General features: G+C 31.6%; 3 protein-coding genes across 4 annotated transcripts in view; 2 read left to right on the top strand and 1 right to left on the bottom strand.

Annotated features, from left to right (window-relative positions):
- Positions 1-11,253, bottom strand: part of Pka-R1 (protein kinase, cAMP-dependent, regulatory subunit type 1) — an 80,653-nt gene extending 69,400 nt beyond the window's left edge. The window contains exons 1-2 of one of the 2 annotated variants that reach the window (XM_080174273.1): positions 11,083-11,253; positions 10,248-10,328 (exon numbers count right to left, since the gene is read on the bottom strand). In XM_080174273.1, the coding sequence (XP_080030399.1) occupies positions 10,248-10,328; positions 11,083-11,235 (234 nt within the window). In that variant the 5' untranslated portion in view covers positions 11,236-11,253. Of the gene's footprint in view, positions 1-7,081; positions 7,234-10,247; positions 10,329-11,082 lie in introns of those variants that run through there. The other variant, XM_080174274.1, reaches the window with a different exon arrangement.
- Positions 11,254-12,080: 827 nt separating this feature from the next.
- On the top strand, positions 12,081-16,536 carry LOC145330758 (uncharacterized). The gene is made up of 4 exons (XM_080175424.1): positions 12,081-12,404; positions 14,920-15,426; positions 15,889-15,994; positions 16,417-16,536. The coding sequence occupies exons 1-4, from the start codon at positions 12,289-12,291 to the stop codon at positions 16,534-16,536; spliced, it is 849 nt and encodes a 282-aa protein (XP_080031550.1). The 5' UTR covers positions 12,081-12,288.
- Positions 16,537-16,891: 355 nt separating this feature from the next.
- On the top strand, positions 16,892-22,096 carry LOC145329873 (uncharacterized). Its single transcript, XM_080174319.1, has 9 exons — positions 16,892-17,009; positions 17,297-17,453; positions 17,536-17,641; positions 17,850-17,988; positions 18,138-18,326; positions 18,495-18,663; positions 19,064-19,164; positions 20,938-21,138; positions 21,968-22,096. The coding sequence occupies exons 1-9, from the start codon at positions 16,992-16,994 to the stop codon at positions 22,019-22,021; spliced, it is 1,134 nt and encodes a 377-aa protein (XP_080030445.1). The 5' UTR covers positions 16,892-16,991; the 3' UTR covers positions 22,022-22,096.
- Positions 22,097-22,323: the final 227 nt, after the last annotated feature.

Here is a 22,323-nt window from a genome sequence, read left to right as displayed (position 1 = left end):
CAAAAGTTAAGCTAATACAAATTAATAGGAAAATAAAATAAAACTGATCTTAACCCAATTAATTTCCTTATAAAAGGCAGTATTTAGTTGACTAGAAATGGTATAATTTGATTGACCTATCCCTGAATCCATGATTAAACCCTTACTATGAGTCACCTACATATAGTTCTAAAGATTCTACATCAAATAATCACAATAGAATTTAGGCCTTTCATGCCCTTAGTTGATGTAGTTATTACAGTTGAAAAATTGTCCCCAGTAATTTTATCCTTAAAATACCCCAACAATACATCCATGCACTTCACATAAAATGGTAAAAAAGGAAAACAGCAAAATTAAAGGCATAATCCCTGGAACTGACGAGAAGAACACAGACCCCCCCCCCGGTCCCCCGCTACTCTTTCTCTTTCAAATGGAAATGTTATCTCTATGAAATGAAATGGTAACCATGAATATAGAAACAGGAAAATGTATCAGAAATTCATTATTTGTTAATCATGGACCTAATGACCTATGGACAACGCAACTTTTCTTATTTTATCAAATTTCTATAACTTTTGATAATAGTGCAGAATGCTGTTTCATAGTCTTTCTTATATCAGAACAATGAACTGAACACAAAATATTTACAAAAAATAAAGTTTAAAATAACCAAAATTCAAAACAAGATTGTTTCGTTTGAAGATATTCAAATGAAAAGTTTATCTAATATAAGATATAAGTAAAAATCTTCTTTCAAATTTTAAAAACTTAAACATTCTCTTGATTTTTATTTACAATTTCTACAGTTTTAAATGACAACCACATGTAACAAATGATATTGCACCTTCTCTCCTTAACCCAAGCCTAAAAAAACCTGTTCTTATTTTTGCACATATCTGCCTTTTATGGTTATGTGTCCTTTTTCATTCCACCCCTTCCATCCCCTTTTATAGACCTTTAATTCTTTATGATAAAACTTAAGGGTGACACAGTTTTTTATGATATTTTAAGGGTTATTTCCATGAAAATGCATTAATAAAGTTAGAAAATTAAACTATTTTTCATTGTGGAAATGTTTGAGAAAAAAAGAACGCAATGTAATATAAATAAAAATCTCTTTTCAAAATATTACTTTATGTTCATTTCTCTTCTGTCTTCGTCTTTCTTTGTAGTTGTACCCCAACAAATTAAACCAAAAGGCACCACGACTTTGGATTATTATAGTGTTCATCGGCTGCTAAATAACAAGGAAACCAAATAATTATTTATGCTTTTATTTAAATAGTTGCACCCTTGACAAGTTTGATGCATAAATCAGCATAAATGAATGCATTTAAGGGATGCAAGTTTTTACAAAGCTGGTTTGATAATTTAACATAGCAAACGAGTACAATTATGCTCACTGGTAGCGAAGAAAAAAAGCATTTAGACATGAAAGCAATATTAAAGAATTTGACAAAGGACGTTATATATTTTAGTACAATTATAAAAAAAACTTAAAGTTTGTGCCAAACAATCAAGGTGATCTCTTTAGAAGTTAAAGCAAGTTTTTAAATTTCTATTCTGTAAAAAAAGTTACCTAATTTTTTTCAGATTACTTTTTAAATTTGGTAATTCTTTCTTTAATAGAAAAGTTAAGTAGGATATTTTCAACTCGTAAAAAGTTAAAGTTTCCTTTTGAGAGGGTTTGGGCTTTATGTTACACTGTTCTTATGGCTAATAACATTATTAACTGTAAAGCAAAAACAAAGGTTGCAATAATAAACCACGGTATCATTTTGCATTTTGGTATTTAATATCAAACCATCAATCTAATTATATGGCATATTTTTCTTTTACTATCTATCCTAAGACATCTTTATAAAGTCCTTCTGGCATTTTAGGTTTTTATTCAAAATAGTTTATATATATCAATCAACTTATAGCCATTTAAGAAAAGTCTCCTTCAAATTCTACTTTTTAATATTGTTATCCTTGTTGCTAATAAGGGTCAACTGTAATCAAATGCCCTTTCATAATTAAATTGCGCATTTTAATTTAAAAGTTTGCTTTAAAAATATTCTCTTTTGGTAGAGATATAAACTTCCCAAAATTAAACAAGGGTATTTTTATACAAGAGCGCGGATAAAATAACAATCCACTATAAAAGGGGGGGGGGGGTTTAATGCAACCATCTCGTAATCAATGTATAACTGGCACTTAGAATTCGAATTTTGATCTGTAATTATGCATGAGTAATCCTTGGTAGGTCTATTTTCCCTAAATTGAACAAAAGGATGAAAAAGTAACGGCTAACGGCACAGCCGTTTAGCCGTTTTTTGGCTATTTTTAGGGTAAATCTGTCATAAATTACGTAGCAATCAACTTTTTGAATCATATTTTTGCTTTAAATCATGTGAAATGATACAAAAAAACATTTATTAGATTTTAGTACCCGCAACTACCGGCTAGAACCGTTTGAAAACGTTTTGGAGTGGAAAAGAACATTATGTGGAGAGAGGTTTCGTGATGGATTTCTCTTGAAAATACCCAAAAAAATGGCTACACAGCTGAGTCGCAAGCCGTTAGCCGCTACTTTTCCAACTTTTTGTTCGATTTAGGGAAAATAGACCTACCAAGGATTATTCATGCAAAATTTCAGATAAAAATTCGAATTCTAAGTGCCATTTATACATTGATTACGAGATGGTTGCATTAAACCCCCCCCCCCCCTTTACATGATAACAACTGTACATATATGGTTCTCCTTTAAAATGTAGCTTCTGGTAGGTCCTGGGAAGTTTTGTAACTTTTTTGAGGGTAACACCACCTTCTGAAGAGAAATGGCCCCTAGGAAAAAATTATCCCTAACCCCCCCAAAAAAGGAGAGTTGGGAAGGGTCAGCTCCACATCCCATTTTAGTGCCCCTACAGGAATCTAGAGGCGTAGCAGCATGTATGTTTATAACAATACACTGTTATACATTAAAGAAAGATGATAAAATTTTAAGAACAGTTGTAGAAAATAACGTGTAAAAATTCCTTACGATTTTTTGAGTTTTTGACCTTCAGAAAAAGTTCAAAATTAAAAAACAAAAATAAACTATCTAAATAAATAAAGAATTCAAGGGTAAATTATCATAATGATATCTTTCATATTTAATCAAACTTTCCAAACTGATTAATAAAGATTTAATAATCGGGACATATCTTATCTTATTCTTTTCTGTTTGATATAAGATAATGATTTTATTGTTCCTCTTTTGAGAACACTTCTTTTGTTCTAAGATAATGAAATTATAGAGATGGTTGAGAACAAGAGAGTTATACTAGAACAATCTTAATAGAGTTAAACTAGAACAAACTTAATAGTGTTCTACTAGAACAATTTTAATAGAATTATACTAGAACAATCTAAGTAGAGTTACAATAGAACAAACTTAATAGAGTTCTACTAGAACAATCTTAATAGAGTTCTACTAGAATAATCTTAATAGAGTTATACTAAAACAATCTTAATAGATATACTATGACAAACTTATTTTATTACTGCTCCTTACAGCTTTAGCATAGTTGAAAAAAGAACAAGTATGGACATTTGTAAATAGAAGAGAAGAAAGGAAGACCCATATATTTAACATATTAGTGGCTTCGCTTCTAGCCTCTAGGGGCTCCACCCCAAAAAATTTCCCCCCCATCCCCCCCATTGTTGTTTTGTATGTTGTAATCTGCGTTGTATAATAACTATTATAGTGACAATATTCCCTTTTTTTGGGGGGGTGGGTGGCATTTTTTTATTTTTTCGGGGATCCTGAATAGGGGTGTCCCAAACCGCAAGAAATAGCTTAAAACTACCGCAGGACCAGTTTTCTTCCCTGAGAAGCACAACCTTTTAAGTAGGATAAATTATCATAAAAAAATTATGAAAATTATACGCCCAGTCTTCTTGACTTTTGTCTCTTAATAAAACAAAAGACACACTTTTAGGATATTATTTGAATATTGAATTAAACAATAAATAGGCTCTAAGATTAACTAAAAAAAATAATGTACAGTTTATTTGCATCTCTGTTTCATAATTCATGTATGGTGTGTGAGGATTAATATTATTAATGGTCTGTCTTTTCTTCTTGCAGACAACATTAGCAATATTAATTATGAGCGTAGATATCATATAGTTGAGGTATTCAATGTGACAATAATAACATAGATAATAAATTAATCTTTGTCTGTTTCGGTCGCTAATTCTATCAATATTCGCTGAATAAAAAAAGAGTTCTGTGACGTGCCGTTTTAAAAAACATGTATTTTATAGTATTACTAGCGGCTTCGCCCCTAGCCTCTAGGGGCTTTGCCCCAAGAGGTTTGTTCAAACCAATTTTCATATTTTAGATTTAAAATAAGAAAGAAAAAGAAATTTTTTTTTTATTTTGGGGGGGTATTTTTCATTTTTGGGGGGGTTGGGGGTGTCCCACCCCCCAAGAAAATAGTTATAAACCTTCCCGGGAACTATGAGAAGCTACCCTGTAAAGGAGAACCCGATCGGTTCAGCGGTTAGCGAGATCCTTCGCTACAAACAAACACACAAACAAACAGACAGACATCGTTCTACTTTTTATTATAGATTAAAAATTTCAATGAAAACGTAAATTAAGCCTGAAGGATTTATCTCTATTGTTTGTTCAGTCCTTCAACCCCTTGGGGCCGACAAAACAAGGATTTAACCCTTAATTTTGTTTTCCATATGTGAAACCATACTATAAATATAAAACTTTGGAATTTTGGCATACTTGTTAATCAAGAGAAAATCTATTTAGCGTGTGTGTCTGTATTTCTGTTTAAACAAACTAAGTAAAAAGATTTAGATAAAAATGAAATTTGACATTGGAATTCAATCGGTGGATTTTATCATACTTGTTAATCAACTGAATATCCAAAGTGAGTGTCAGTTAAAAAATACGAGCTTTCATTTTTATAACACTATCTTTTTAAGTTATTTTTTAAATTTTTTTGCCAGTCAAAAAAGAAAAGAGAACTAGGTACCTACTTATAAAATATACTTACTACTACTAGCCTCTTTGATTTAGGCAACTTATAAGATAAACCTTTTCCAATATAATCAGTACTTACCTAAAAAATCAATAAATGTTAATGTTCATGAATAGAAGTGAGATACAACCATTATACAACATTTTTATTAGGGTTGGCAATCCGGATCCGGAATCCGCCCAATTTTTGGTCAATTTTTGAATCCGAATTCGTATCCGGAATCCGTTTTTTAATAGCGGATTCGGATTCTTAATTGGTAGGCTAAAATTAGCGTCTTGAGTGTTTTCTTTCATCTTTTTGAAGGCAAAGATTATCATCATTATATAATATCTTTTAAAATTTGGTTCTATTCTCGGAAATGAATTATAGAGACCAAGAACATTAATTTTTAGGACATATGTAGCACTTAATTTGTTTAATTTTTAAAAAAAGCTTTTAAAAATATTGCTAGAATCCGGAATCCGGAATCCACCACAAATAAGAATCCGGAATCCGCGGGAATCCGCCTTTTTTTTTGGACGGATTTTTGTAAGAATCCGGATCCGGTCCAAAAATTTGACGGATTGCCATCCCTAATTTTTATACTTTGAAAATTGAATTTTTCACGCTGTCTTTCTAGGGGCTAATGGGGTAAAAAAAATAATACCTTTAGTGTTTAAGGAGGTTTTTTACCCCACTTGCCCCTTGAAGAAACGTGCCAAAATCTTAGAATAAAATAAAATTTTATGTAAGTGTACAAACTTCTCCTCGCCCCCTAACCTTAATATTTGCCAAAAACTACCTATCATAATAAATAAAATAAATCAATATCATTTGTAATTAAATATTTGATTATCTGTCGGAACCAATTCAATTATAAATCAATAAATATGAATATCAAGAGAATGTCAAATATAGCCTTCAAATTATAATGAACGAGCTACAAAATTATGAAAAATTATAAAATAAATATTTTAAAACAAGGTTATGTCCATAAATAGCGCAGAATAAACAAATTAAAATTTAAAATAGGTTACTGGCTTTTAATCTAACCTCCGTTAATTCAATTTTTAATAATGAAATGATTTTAACAAGATTGTATTATTTGATGTTTTTAGTAGTTCCTGAAAGAGTAATATCTTAAACCTATTTATTTTGGGTGAAATTCCTAGAGACTAAGCATTCAAAGAGATAAATTTAGCTTCATTATTTAGTTTTTATTTTTAAAATTCTTATATGTATAAAATACCAAGATGTGCTCCAATTTGTATGTCCGCTAAGATCTCGTAAACGGATGGGCCAATCGTTCCACAATTATCAGTTGAGTTTTACATTTGTCCAGGGAAGGTTTCAGGCTGTTTAGATGAATGATTGAAATGCTTAAATCTTTTTAATATATTAGTAGCACTCCCTCTCACAGAAATGATAAATCCTATCTGAAGATGATAAAACAAACTTTTCTAATTTAGACTTTAACAGAGATTTTCTAAATTCGTTGTCTATATAAAACTACAACAGAAACATGATTTTTATCCAATAGATAATAACATATGAATACAAGTAATATCTCAGGAACCACTTAGCCATTTATTTCAACTATTCAGGGAATCTTTACTATGGTCTAAAATATATACGTTATAAGAAATAACCCCGACAGACAAGGACTACGGGGGTAAAATGAGGCGTTTTAGAGGTTTTAACGGGGGTAATCTAATGTATTTTTAAAAGTTGAAGGGAGGTAAAATGAAAGTTTTAAAGTTTGAGGGAGGGGGGGGGGGACTAAACACCACTTTACCACCCCCTCCCCTATGGACATCTATGCCAACAATGATACCCCAAATCAAATTTTAAAATAATAATTTTTATTGTCTAATCTATAGTCCAAGGGCAAATTAGTTCTTGTAGCTTTAACTAAACATCAAATTTAGCTTTCTAATTCGTCATAAGAAGATTGGAATCAATTTTGTTTCCGAGAAAACTTTAAATTTGTTATAAATCCACTCTAATAAAAATATTAATTTTTTAAACAAATGAATTAGATTATAAAAGCGTAATGGTTATCAATGACTTGTTAGGAACTATATAAATCTAACCTTCGTTGTAGTAACATTAACCAAAACCGGTTTATCCGAGTTCTTTTCTTTTATATTTAACAATCTAACTCTTACTTTCTTTGCTTTAGAAAACATTTTGATGTAAAAACAACTAAAATTTATGTTTTATCTCTAGGCCACAAATGATTACTAAACGATAAGGATAATTTGAAAGGTTATTGTGATAAGAATAATCACAGGTTTCTTTTATATTCTGTTCTATTTAGTCATAATAAATATCATGTATGTAATTCTATCTTATTATATAAAGTAGTAGGTTTTTTGCAGGGAGTAAGGGAGGGGACAATGGGCAATTAATTCAATATAAGAGTTATCAAAGAAAGGGCTTGAAATCCAGTTTAATCCAATAAATTTGTAGGAAATTATAAAGGGATTGTTAATTGAATAATAGATTTCCATATATGCGTCATGTAAAGTGAAATCACAACTTGTTTTTGATGAAATATATTGAGGTTTTTTGGTGTGATTTTTATATTAAAAGATTATTGGACCCGGCCAGCTGCTAGCAAGAATATGACTGCCCCTTTTTATTCTGTTTATTTCCCTTGCCCCTTGCCCCCACGTCCCTTCTCCCTTCTCCCCGTCTGCTACATTCCAAACTAACACAACGAGTGTTTATTTCCCTTCCCCCCACTTCCCTTATCCCTTCTCCCCGTCTGCAATATTCAAAACATACATAACGAGTAGCGGCATTCTATGCGCAAGTCCCCAAACTCATTCAGAAACTTCTAAATTCTTGCACATTCCCTTTAAGCCAGTCCCCAAAGTCTGAGACTCCTAAAAATTGAATACTCGATCCATTGTCCCCTCCCTTACTCCCTGGGTTTTTTGTCTGTAGCTTAAGATTTCAATAACAACTGAACCGATTGAGTATTTATTTTAGTGAAGATTTCTATAGGCCCAGAGAAGGTTTTATGCTATTTTCAAACCTCTTTTCTTGTAATACAGAGCCCCTACTTAAAAGGAGCGCCGCCTCTAGTACTACATATTTTAACAAAAATTTTACCCAATGGGGACATATTTTATTGAATTATTAGAGGAATTTATAGTTATTTTGGTTACAATATTTGGAGCACTCCTACTCTAAAACTCAATCACAAAGTATATTATATCCATTGTATTACTTAAAAATCTTGTGCTGAAGTTTATATACTAGTATATATAAAGAACCTACTCGATAAATGTTTCCTAAAGATTAATACAGCTATTGTTAATTTGTATGCTTTGCTTTTAAGGATGTTCATGTTTGATACTAATGTAGAGCCAGACCTGTATGGTCCTCCCATGTCACTACCATCCTACATATTGCAGATAAACAACCCATTGATTGCACGACCTGAAAGTCCTAACTGTATGATATTCAGTTGCGCTCTTTTTGAGCCAAGATAAATTCCCCCACTCTTGCAATTGATGTAATACATATTACATAACAGCAGTAGGCACAAACAATAACGATTTTAGTTTGTGCCGAGATTCGAACCCAATAGCTCCCCATTGGGTCGCTCTCGCTAAGCCTCACTCGCAGTTTTAGCATCATCCTAAATGTTTTATTTGAATTCTATAAAAAATATTAATTTCTATTATGACAAAAACATTCATGAGATGAAAGAAAAGTTTATTTTGATTTGGAAAAAAATAACAAGGATAGATAATTAGATTACGAAGCGCAGCCATAAAAAAAAACAATGTTTGTAGTATTTATTATTCCATTAACAGATTTTTTCTCTTTCATAATGAAAATTATTTTAGTCGATTTCAAAAAGGTTTGGATGATAAATTGAACACACAAACATTATAATCGAATTAAATCCCTAAATATCTGTCTATGATTGTCTTAGGAAAATTTTCAAAACAACTAACCATCAATACACTGCAAGAGTAGCTACACTCTCAATGATTTGAAAAGAAAACTAATCTACAAGGCTGAATGGAAATGACAATCTATGACATGTTTCTATGATAACCAGGGATGAAAAGATGTGCCAAAAATAATTCTATTCTTGTCCTACTTTAAATTGTAGACAGTACGGTTCTACCATTGATTAACTTGAGAATTAAGACTTTAATGGAAGCAGATTAATATATTTTTATTTATCCATCCATACACGCCTGATAAAACGTACAAAATCTTATTATTTATCTTGCAAAATAAAAACATTTTACCAAGGATAAAGTGACAATTGATGATCAACAAAAATTCCATGATCGTATGCGTCAAATTCTACTATTAGAGACAATAAGGGAAAAAGATTTTTTTTAGAGATTCATCTTTGAACCAAATCTTGCTTAATGATGTGAATGGTTAGGTTATATGGGCAAACGTCCATCAGACAACCAACTCTTTGATTGCAAGTCCTTTCCCTGGAAGTCCTAGCTGTGCATGGTAATAAGTTGAGCCTGTTTTGACGAGGCATTCCACCTCCTCTAACAACTTATGTCACGCATCTGTCATAGCAGTAGTAGAAATCATTTTTAACGTCTTTAGTTATTACGCGGTGTCAGACAGATTCTAAACTATCACCTTTCCGAGAGGATACACTACGTGTTATTCCATTGTCTTAGGTTTAACGTCTTCAACTATGGAAAAGGAAGATACGAGAAAAGTTATAGGAAGCCCAGGTGAACAAACCCATAAAAGAACCAATAGTGACAGAGTGTAGGAAAGTGGTTTGAAAGCGTACGAAAGGCAGTTTTTTCATTTCATTTTACATACTACGCTAAAAGGTTAAACTCTTTCCTTAAGTAAATTAAATTATAGCTTTAAAGGTATTTTCTTAATAACTTGATAAATGTAGTTTTATATAGACCCCAAATCAGTAAATTGTACCAATAAGAACACAGTAACAGAACAATCCGGACATATTATTAGTTAGAATGTGTACAATAATTTCGACGCTCGGATAATTGCTTTAATTCGAGAAGGTCGTTTGTGAAAATCCATGTGACTTTGGAGAGAGAAAAAGGGTAGGCAAGGGAAGGATAGAAAAGGAATAGGATAATCATACTAGCAAAATGTTCATTATTGCGCCCACAGACAAATATAAAAAGAATGGTGATTAAATATATCTAAAATACTTTTCCAAAGTTCCGGATTTACATCCTAATATACACTAAATGATAGGTACCTATCCAAATATAAACTTACCCTCTCAAGCTTCTGAAAGTACTCCCTAAGAAAGGAGATTGGATTCTCCGGTCTGGAGACGCACAACTGCACAATACACTCCTGAAAGTAAAAATCGTTAATTTACATAATCTTAAATATTTTTTGTCCCAAACAATCGTAAACAGCTGTCTTTCAGAGAAGTTTTGAAATAATCCTAAGATGGTTTTTTACTATTAAGCGACTAGTACAAACCTCTACCTCATCCCTACACCTAATTAATTACACCTGAATGTTAATGAAATCATCAGCTTAATAATAAAAACCTTAGGTACTACTTTAAAAAATAGGTTAGAAGTTACAAGGAAATACAAATATCTTGTGATTGTGGAGCATTAGAAACTCATCATTTTACATAACTTAATATATTGATTATTTTGTTTGCCTAATTTACCCAGACATCCCAAGAAGGTATATAAGAATCTAATCATCGACCCAATAGATTTGGGTTAAATTAGTTATAGGATTTATTCTTGTATTATCTAACTTCAGAGAGAACACATTGGATAGGATAATGTTCGGTATATTTATTTATATATTTAATGATAAAAAGTAAATCTACCACTTCTGCACATGTTTAAACAGTATATTTAGGATCGATTAGGTACTCTGCCAATAATTAAGTATACAAAAAAAACGTACATTATGAATGTAATTGAAAAGCCCCAATATTTTTAAGGTCAACAAATGAGAGAACACGATTTTAAAAGATTAGGTATATCGATCAGCATAATCTAAAGCCCGAAGTCCCGACCAATCTAAGTCCTTTAAAACCAAATATTACACTTTAATAATATAAAAAGCGGCCAAAAGTCACCTTCAAGATCTTCTGGATATCATGCTTTTGGACATAAGCCTCACATTCACGTAAACTCTGTTCCTCATCCATTGTTATTTCACTTTCTGTATCACCAACAATACCTAAATTTTGTCTACTTGTTGTTGTTGACAAATTGATGGAGGCGGCCATATTGGTTCCTCGGTCAGGGTTTCCAACTTTCTTGTACACACAAAATACGGGAATCTTTTTTCTTCAAAAATACACGAAATTTGTCTAAAATCTCAGGGATAAGACAATAAAAAATAAATACATATATATTATTAATGATAGTTTTTTAAAATTACGCTTTTCAGTTCATTAAAATTGAATGTTTTTTAGTTTATTTTGGACAATCAACTCAATGAACTTACTAATAAGCTTTAGTAAAAGTTTAAAGTACCCAAAGTTTTTAAGCCAACGAATCAAAAAGTTTTAATACAAACCTTTAGTGTATATATGAGTTTATCAAAAACTAATCTAAAAAATATAAAATTATAAAAGATTTTTGTTAAAATTTTCTGTGCATATAACTAACGCAAATGGGGTAAATTTAATTATACAAATTTTAAATCTCAGTCCTCTTTCCTTGAAAAGGTTATTATTAGAATAAAACTTTACTAATAAAAAACAACAACAATGAATCAAGAAGAAAAATCGTACAAGGAATTGTTTTTTTTTTAAATAAAAGTTGGCAACTTTGCTTACTTACGAGAATAGAGCAAAGGGATATTTTACTTTCCAGAATTTTACCATTATAATTATAAAACTTTTAAGTAGTTAAATTTCTAAAATGAAACATATTTTTCGTGCAAGAGAAAAAAATTTGGCACATCCCTGTAATTTAGAAAGGCCCATTCGAAGCTGCCTGTAAAGACAACGACATTTTATTTTGTTTAAAAAATCAACGACGACGTTGAAAGTTTTATTATTAACGCGGCATAATGAGCGATGTAAACAAACGCCGCGAAATATGGCATGCCGAATTACGGAATTAGTCTTTAATTATTAGTTTGATAGACATTGATAATTTCTTTAAAATTATATATTTTTGATTATCTATTAGATTCCAGTTTTTAATATCAGTAAAATATCTCATATCATACCAAGTAATTAATAAAGTGAAATATAGTGAATATATGATGAATAGGTTTGTTAATTAAAAACCAGACCATTTATACAAAACACTTTTCAGAGGACTCCAAAATGGAGTTCTTTCCAGTTGTGCTAAGGTGCGGGAATGTTAGTGTGGCTGTACCTATTAAAATATTGACGCAAGAATCATCTGTATTCTCTGCCATGTTCAGTTTAGATAGTAACAGGTATTAGCTACAATTAAGTCCCATCTTTAAATCATTCAATATATATACAGGGCGATAAAATAAAAACTGCGTTTTCCGGGTTTGGGAAAAACCAGTAGGAGTATGAAAAAAATGATTTTAGGTCCATATTCTATGTAAAAATGTACACCAGATTTGCTTAAGGTGTTTTTTAATATCTCTAAAAATACGGCTTTTCTGATAGGTACATGTAGGAGAAAAATGCTTGATGTTAAATTTGATATATCAATTTGATTGAAATAACTTGTAAATTTTTGAGAAAAAAGTTTTAAATTCCCATTAATAATATGGTAAATGGTTAAATGAAAGTGCATGTTTAATTTTTTGTCATTGTTTCCCTTTTTTTTCTCTGAAAAACGCTTTTTAGATCCTTACAAATTGCAATATTGCTTGTTTCTCATGGTTGAACAAACTTTAGGTGACTAACTCTTTATAGTATTTTAGATTATAACATAAAAATTAAAATACTTTTTATCCCAAGCAGTTATCTTTAAAAACAAAAAAGTTACAGCAGTTTGTTTTATTTACTTAAAAGTGCAACCTACAAATTAATAGCTTAAATGTTGATGTATGCACTTGAGATTTATGGTTTGACCGTAAATATTAAACATTTGATCCGTATTTGAAGGGGGGAGGGGTGGATTATAAATGTCCGTTAAGTAGTTCCAGTTCAATAAGATGCCAAAAGTGGGCGGAGATTTTAAAGTTTGACCGGAATTGTGTAACATTAGGCCCTTAATATAAGGTGTTGGAGGGGGGGGGGGGGATATAATATTATATTCAGTTTTGATTACATCTTAAAACTATCAACAATGATACGTGAACAGTTTACTCCAGAACAAAGGACTTTTCTTTTACTTGAATAGGTACTCTAAATTAAGTGAAAGGAAAAAAAACTTTTGGCCAGATCTTCTACAAGGATATATGGAAAGATTTCCTACATCGCGACCACTATCAAAAAATACAGTGAGAAATATTATGAAGAAACAATTATCTAATTGGACTATGCATAATTGTAACAGTAAGAAATCTCCAGGGCGCACTTTTAGTGGCCGTAAGCGCACAGCAGTGACAGAGAGAAACAAGCGAAGAGCTCGCCATTTGATGGATGCGGATTCTAAAAAAAAATTAAAAAACATTGGACGTGACCATTCTCCAATAAATCCATGCCGTCGAAACAGACTTGGAATTAGTCCAGCTAGCTGGCACAGAATTGCTAAGGAAATATTAATAGAATATCATCCTTATAAAGCTGTTAGAACCCAGCGGTTATTGGACACAGATTTTCCTAGACGTGTTAGTTTCAGTGAATGGATTGAGAGAAAATCTGTTCAAGAGATGAGAAACATGTTGTTCTCAGACGAAGCCTATTTTGATTTGAATGGGCATGTTAATTCGCAGAATGTCCGCATGTACTCTGCAAAACACCGAGGGCGGCCAGAAAACCTTGCACATGAGCGGTTTGTTTCCCAAAAATTGCATGTTTTTTGTGGCATTCGAATGTCTGGACTGTTTGGTCTAAGATTTTACCGCAACGAAACAATGAATGCTGCACGATACCATTCACTATTGCAATATCATGTGTTACCTGAGATTAGAGAATTAAATGGTGGCAATCTGGCCAACCTTACCTGGACACAGGATAGAGCTCCATGCCATACAGAGAGGAGGAATATAGCTTACCTGAGCCGCCAGTTTGGGGGTCGGCTTGTAAACAAAGGAGCTGATCGTGAATGGCCACCAAGGTCACCTGACCTTAATCCTTGTGACTTCTTTCTGTGGGGCTATTTAAAATCCAGAGTTTATTATCCCAAACCTACTAACCTGGATGAGTTGCAGGCAGCTATAGAACGAGAGGTTAGGCAGCTTGATCCTGCAATGTGTTCCAGAGCAGTGTTGGATATTCAAACACGAGCTAATATGTGCATTGATATGGGTGGAAAATGCTTTGAAAAATAGTCCTGTCTTGATAATAACAAAGCATTTGATATGATATTTGTGATATTTTGTCTATGATAAGAAATGCGTTTTATGTTTTAGTAAACCTGTAAATAAGTTGAATAAAAATTGAAATGAAATTAAATATGTTTGTTTATCATTTTAGACAGATAGGAATAGTATTTTTTTATAAAACAATATAAAAAGCCTTAAAAACTGGCCGAAAAAATTATCATTCATGCTTTTTAGAATTAATCAACTCTAAAATGCGCCGTTGTTTTTAGAGTAATCAATAAACACCTTTTATAAAATTAATCCACATTTTTGTAGAGAATAAAAATATATAATTTTTTTTTTCATACTCCTGCTGGTTGTTTCCCAAAACCGGAAAACGCAGTTTTTTTTTAAACGCCCTGTAATTTAAAAGTCAATTTTAATATTACAGCTGAACAAAATAATATATATGAGCACTTTTATAAAATAACTGGATAGGAGAAATATACAATGGCATTTTGAAACATTAAATTACAATTTTTAGATATATTCCGTATATGTTAAGGGAGCAGCTAGAGAAATCAACAGATAAACAGCCAGCAGATGGTAGAAATGAAAAGAAATGTAGAAGTGATGAATCCAGACTTCAAGTTGATCTTATTGACATTGAAGGGTATAGCGGTAAAGCTGTCAAGATTCTGATAGAGTATCTTTTGGGATTTGATTACTTGTTAAATACACAAGAAGACTTGAAAGTTTTTGCAGATATGTTAATGATCTGCTGTTCCTATGATTTGAAAACATGTATCATTAAAGTTGAAAAAACCTTAAGTGATGTTCCTATAAGTGAAGAGAATTTAATGGATGCCTTAAATTTACTAGAAGTTATCCAAGAAGTTGATGAATATCAGCAAACATATGAGGAACTTTATGCCAAATGCTTATTGGTTGGCCAAAAGAGTTTTTCATCCAAACAAAAACTAATTGAATTTGTTGTAAAGAACAAGTCACATACAGTCAAAATCTTCAATCTATTGGCAGATAATTATTTTAACCAAAGAGAATCTATCAGGTGTATTTTACTATGATGTTACAGACAAACCCTTAATGTAGAAAAGCTTTGCTCATTTATTATGACAACATAAATGTAGTTATCATTTTAATTCTATTTACTTAGTGTTAGTATTACTTTTATGAAGAAAATCATAATATAAATGTTTGTTATGCCTTTTTTCAAAAAGGTATCTGGTGTTCACTTGTTCCACCAATTGAAAAAAATGTTCAATGTTTTCTTGTAATTTCTATTACCTTGGGGAATTATTTTAGAAAGGTGGTACTCAAAAGGTTTTTTGGATCATGGAAAGAAAACAAAGTAGCAGGTTTCGTCGTATTTTCACAGTAGCTTTTGAAAGGTATTTTTTTTATGTTTGTCCCACAGGGGCTAGAAATAGGAGAAAAGTGAAAAGCTACTGAGAAAATACGATGAAACTTGCTACTTCGTTTTTTTCTATGACCCAACTATTCTTGTTTTTAGATTTGTAGCTAATCCTTTTGAAATTAAAGATAATGCAGTTTTGAAATCCCCTACACATCTGATCAACAATATACCTTTTCACATTAAGATTGATGTCACAGAGCAGGTAACTTTTGATAAGGAAAACTATTCAACAAATCGGAAATTCCAGTGTAATAAATAAGAAAGCTTTTGATACTTAATGGACACAGAATGTTTTTAGGATGTAATATATGTTTACATGAAACATAATATAAAAAATGATTGAAAGTAGTTTATAGACACATAAATAAGATAAATCCGGTGGATAGGAACCGGTTCTCATCCATACGAAAAAACTATGTCTTGCATCGTATTATATCCAGTTTTCTACGAATATAGAAATGTACAATCATAAGATTAAAACCATTTTTTTTAGCCGGTGCCTCCGGCACCTCGTGGCTAAAAAAACTAGTTTTAATCTTATAATTGTACATTCTATATCCGCGGAAAGCCGTTTATAATACGATGCGAGAAATAACTATTCATATTCTTTAATTGTAATTTTAGGAACCAAAAATGTTGGGCTTCTACCTTGTATGTGAAAACAGTGAAGAAATATTTGATGAATCTATTAGCTTAAAGTTTACAGTCCCTGCTACTTGTAGAATAACAAGGAATGGCAATTAGAATCTGTTTAGCATATTCCACGAACTTTTAAAACAAAAATTAATCCTGTAAATAAAAATTAAGTTTTTGGAAAATAAAATAAATAAATTTCGGTTTTAAATTTAATCTTTTTAAGCACAACCTAAGGGGGAAGGTAGGTTGTGCCAAAATTCTGTTATAAGGCTTAAAACAGTAGTAGAACGATAATAATCACTAAATATTTTTTATAAAAAATTTTTGTCCATAGTTCTTTTCAATAAGAAATACACATATTTAGTGAATATTATCGTTCTACTACTGTTTAAAACTCACACCTTTACGAAATTTTAGAACAACCTACCCCAGCCCCCCCCCCCCCCTATTTTCTCAGATTGTCATCCCTGCTAAATGTTAGATTTTCTTCCAAGACAAAGGTTTTATCAGCAAATTTCAAGAACCAAGAAGAGATAGGTTTTAAGGAATTTATTAGTTTGGATATGGCAAAAAATATAAGTGTAAGTTTTTTAGTAATTACCTTACAGAGTAAAACAAATAAAAAATTTTGAACTAAATCTTTATTTATCATTATCAGATGGGGAAGGTGTTTTTTTTTGGGGGGGGGGGAGAAATATTTCTAAAAGTAACTTGAGGTCTTTGCTAATTAAATTAATTAAGTTTGCTCCTCACAACTCTGGGGTTTGTGAGCAACACCCAAAAGTATTAATCAACAGACCACATTTCCCTCACATGGGTCAAAAAAATATGTTTACCAGCAATTTTCAACAATGATATGAATATTTAGAGTTGGGACATATCATTTGAAGTTGATGCTGACTTTGGATCAAAGTGTTCTCCCTACATAAGGAAGAACGTGGTTGGTTTGTCCACTATACCCAAACTTAACAATGCACCTGATAAATGTGAGATAGATAATGCCAAGGAAAGTCGAAACAAATCAGGTAATTTTCATCAAAGTACACTTCACATACCTATCATTTAATTTTTTCACATCTAATAAATTTTTTTATAAATGGATTATAGGTGATCCAGTGATAATACAATGTGAAGATTTGATGATAGCAATCAGTCAGTCTCTCTTAGTGGAAGAATCAAATGTTTTTAAGAGTATGTTCAGTCAACTTTGGAGGTATTAGTCATTTGAAAGTTTAAATTATAAATCCCGAAAAGACATGAAAAAATATATGCCCTTTAGTTCTTGAAAAAAAATGGATGTCTGTTTTAGATTTGTTTTGTAAAATAGCATTAAGATTAAAATGTTTGTAATTAAACTTTAACATTAACAATTTATTTTATTGTTTTCTCTAAAAGATTACACCAAGACTCAACTGTTTTAGGCCTGAAATTGAGAATCAGCCAAATGAAACAAATAATGATAAGGTCAATAATAGCACTAGGCCAGGAAAACAAGTTGAAATTGTTCAAGTGACAGGCTTTGATCCCAGAGTTGTAAAGTTTCTCTTTGATTACCTTCAGGTTGTATTATCATAATAATTTATTATTTATAACCCTCTTGTAAAGTTATATATAATAAATAAATTATATAAATATATTTATTTTTGTAAACTAATTTAAACTTTGATATTATTTCTCTATACTTCAATATATATTTCAACAATATTTAGGGTTACACATGCTGTTTTCCTTCTGATGTGTACATGCTTGGCAAGATTCTCATGCTGTGTGATTACTATGAGCTTAATAAACCAGTCAAGAAGATTTTCCAAGCCATTATCTCCATTGAAATAACTTTAGACAACGTATTAGAATTTTTTGAGACAGCAAAAATGTTGGAGCTAGTCGAATCTTTCGAGGCATACATAATGATTTTTGAAATGAATTTTTAATTTGTAAGATATGACCACCAAGTTAAATTTTAAAATTAGTTTTTATAAGACACCTAACTAACAGTTTTAGACTTCCTGCATATTTAACTACACATATCATGATAAACAGCTTTCAAGAATCATTCCAATCAACAGAATATAGCTGCAAACCTTACTAGAAGATGTATACAATTTGCTACAGCTAACCTTTTATCAGCCAGTCACATTGTTGAATTTATTATGAAGAACCAAGACAATCTAGAAAGTGTTGTGGAATTTTTGGAATTTTACAATGATGACAATGTAGTCTATATCTATGCTAAGGAAGGTTTAGTGTATTACCAATAAAAAATAGATTTTGTCATTTTTGTATAAATATTCTTCTTTAAAAGGTGTGTGAAATATAGACCTCTTAATGTAGATGTAGTATCAGACAACTACCTGAATTCCCCCGTTGGGGACCTTTTTCATCTGCCAGCAAATTGCTTACTACTCTTTTTGTATTGAATTGGCTGTGTTAATTTTGCCGACGCTATTGGTTGATTTTCAAAGACACAATTGTAGCCCTTGGGATGGGGACATACAGTTTATAACCCCTTCCCCCTCTATTATTTCACTACAATTGGGAAGTTTTTTTAACAACCAGGTCTTTGATTTTATGAATTTTTTCTTCTAGTCTTGAAATGCATTGTATTGAATTATCACTAAATTGCATAACAAACAGGTTGAAAACATCAGCAAGATTGATAAGAATATCAGTTTTCCAGAATTCATCTTCAAAGAGAAGAGTTGGAATGTTGATATTACAAAGAATGATTTGTCAGAGGTTAATATTATTTTCTTTATTTCTCTAACTATATTTTTCATACCTATAATACAAAGTAGCTTGATGCCTGTCCGTCTGTTTGTCTGTCTAAAGCTAAAGATCTCTGTAACCACTGAACCCATTGGGCTCTACTCTTCAGGGAATATACGTACTGGTCCTTTGCAGGGAAAAGGGAATGTGTTTCTGGCAAACAATTCTAAGTGAAAATTTCCCCACAACCCCCTTCCCTTTTTTCTCCCATTATTACCCACTTCCCTTCAGTTACATTAAAAAAACAAGTTTTACGCCAATAAAATATTTAATTTCCGAAAATTTTAAATAAAATTAATTAGCTGAATAGCCTCCCCTGGTCCTGTGGTCGTTTTAAGCTATTTTAAGCTCCCCTTGTGACTATGGGTGAAGTTACTAGTTTTACATGTATCCTTATACTAAAGTAACAGGATGTCTGTCTGTCTGTTTGTGTGTTTGTACCGAAGGATATCGCTAACCGCTAACTAAAATTAAAAATGAGGAGAGGGGCATCCCCACCCCCCGAAAAAAAAATACCTACGTTTTTTAGAAAATCTAAAATAAGAAATTGGGTTATCAAATTCGACTCCCCCCGGCCCTCCTCAAGTGCCCCTAGGGGCCTCTATGGGCATAGCCGCTAGTATTTAATAGTTGAGTTGGTACCAGTATGAAAATTATTTTGAGTAGGTATGCAAATAGTTATGATATCTAAAAAACTTTGTATTTTGATGATTTAAATATTAGATATTATTTTATTGATCTTTTAAATCTACCTATATTAGCCTGTCCCGGATTTTAAAAATTTTGTTAAAATTTTTGCCCCCAGCCAAAATATGGTTGAGTTATGCAAAAAAATGATCCATGCAAAATATTTATTCTGTAATACAAAAATTGCGACGGTACAAGCACTGCAGAGTTTTTCAAATGTGCAAAAAAAAAACTGTTTTTAGTGCTTTTGTACCATACCAATTTTAAAGATTTTCTAGTGTGTCGATATAAACCTGAAATTAACCAAAAAAATGGGGGAGCCCTGATTATAATATATGAAGGTGTAGCATGTAATCTTCCAAAGTCAAAATTGAATACGAGTTTCAACTCTACATTAGCCTGTCACGGATTTTAACAATTGTGTTAAAATTTTGGTCCCCCACCAAAATATGATTGATTCATGAACAATGACCAATGCAAAATATTTTTTTTCTGTAATGCAAAAATTGCGACGATACAAGCACTTTGAAATTTTGAGGCGTCCCCCTTATGGAGGTCAAAAATTCATAGCATCAAAACTATGGTTTCATGGTGCTCCCAGGAAAGGCCTTGAGGAGTAGAATCAGGAACTTTTGTCCATTTCAAAATATCTCTTTTTTTCTAGCCTGAGAAAATCACAAAAAAAACATCAAAAATCTTCTACAAATTGGACAATTCTCAATAAACTCTAAAAAATGGTGGTTTTTTCGTCATTTCTAACTTCCTGATTCTACTCCTCAAGGGCTTTCCTAGGAGCACCATGAAGCCATAGTTCAACTTCTGATGCAATAAATTTTTGACCTCCATGAGGGGGGCCTCAAAATTTCAAAGTGCTTGTACCGTTGCAATTTTTGCATTACAGAAGAAATATTTTGCATAGATCATTTTTTTTGCATAAATCAACCATATTTTGGCTGGGGGCAAAAATTTTAACAAATTTTTTCAAATCCGGGACGGGCTAACCTATATGTATTTGATATCAATTTTAAATAATATTTTATTTATACCTTTTTTTAGCCTTACCTTGGTTGCTTGTTGAATCTGTATGCAAGTGCGACCATCAGATTTCATATGGATATAAGTATTTATAACTGGACAAGTGGCGAGTTCATCACAATTAGCAGTAGATCTATATCTCTAAGTTTTGCAAGATCTACAGGAGTTAGAGATCTTATTAAGTGGAATGATCTCCTTGATGAAGACAATGGATATATCCAGGTTTGGTTTTGTATTATCAATAGAAGTGAGGTGGGGGAAGGGGGGAATAAGAATTCACATAATATGAAAAGTTTATATTTATATGAAAGAATAAGTTATCATTTTATGTCCTTACTAAAGAATTTTTTTGGGCTTCGCCCCTAGAGTTGATGATTGTTTCCCACAAATCTATATTTATTTAAAGAAAAGGTAACTTAGATGCATCAAATTCTAATAGAGGCCATGGATATCAGCCACTGGAGTCCGGAATTACGGGTGTGTGAGCAGACGTGTGGCAACCTCAGTTTATAGAGAAGCTTCGCTATTCTATGTGTAACAATATGTCAGATAGAATTTGACAGTTGTTTATTTGAATATGGTCTTGAATATACTAACTACCTTACATGATAAAATACACGGAATTAAGGATACATATCAAATCAGAATTACATGGCAAAGATATAGCATAAATATGATAATTAGGCAAGGCTAGTTCCTTCCCTGCAATTGGGAGGTACTAGCAAATAATATTAATCAAATATACGGTTATAAACATAATAAATGTACACAAACAAATATACGGTTATGAACATAATAAATACACAACAAACAAATAACTTTATTGGGGGGATAGATTACACAGCTTCACCCTTCGCTCAAGGGGAAATCAACAAAATAGGCCTAGAGCTGGAAAGCGAAGCTACACTATAGCTGGTAGAGTAAGGAGTATACCACAAAATCAAAAATAAAGTAGTTTTTATAAGATTCCGTTAATTCAACAAAATATACGTTTTATATGTATATAATTCTAGTATCTGCCTTTTTAGATTAATAAAAACAAATTGTTTAGGATGATACTGTTTTGGTTGAAGTGATATTGGAGTACAATGGACCAAATTTTTAATTCGTTGCATCTGTACCTACCAAGTTTTTATTTTATAAGATTATTTTATGTTTTCGATATTTCTTTTTCAGAAAACTCACAATGAAGTCCCTTCCTAAATTGTTAATATGTGAATATAGCTAGTCCAATCAGCTCCCTTATAAAGGAATCATCTGTATTTAAAACAATGTTCCTGTTACCTTCAGAAATCAGGTAATTTGATTCTATTAAAGTGGTAGTTCCACGAAATGTTTTTGAACTGTCAGGGAAAGTTGCATGAGGGGCATTTAACGAGGTTGGGTACTTGTTCTTTATTATAAATA

The sequence above is a fragment of the Acartia tonsa genome, chromosome 10 (genome assembly GCF_053477335.1).
Source record: "Acartia tonsa isolate MP-2025a chromosome 10, ASM5347733v1, whole genome shotgun sequence".
Taxonomy (NCBI): domain Eukaryota; kingdom Metazoa; phylum Arthropoda; class Copepoda; order Calanoida; family Acartiidae; genus Acartia; species Acartia tonsa.
This window is presented reverse-complemented; position numbering and strand designations above follow the sequence as displayed.

Coding starts and splice junctions, on each gene's coding strand:
- LOC145330758 (XM_080175424.1), top strand. CDS start 12,289: ATGGAGTTCTTTCCAGTTGTGCTAAGGTGCGGGAATGTTAGTGTGGCT. Junction 12,405..14,919: donor TTCAGTTTAGATAGTAACAG/GTATTAGCTACA, acceptor GTATATGTTAAG/GGAGCAGCTAGAGAAATCAA. Junction 15,995..16,416: donor AGATTGATGTCACAGAGCAG/GTAACTTTTGAT, acceptor TTGTAATTTTAG/GAACCAAAAATGTTGGGCTT.
- LOC145329873 (XM_080174319.1), top strand. Junction 17,642..17,849: donor ATGTTCAGTCAACTTTGGAG/GTATTAGTCATT, acceptor CAACTGTTTTAG/GCCTGAAATTGAGAATCAGC. Junction 21,139..21,967: donor AAGACAATGGATATATCCAG/GTTTGGTTTTGT, acceptor CAAATTGTTTAG/GATGATACTGTTTTGGTTGA.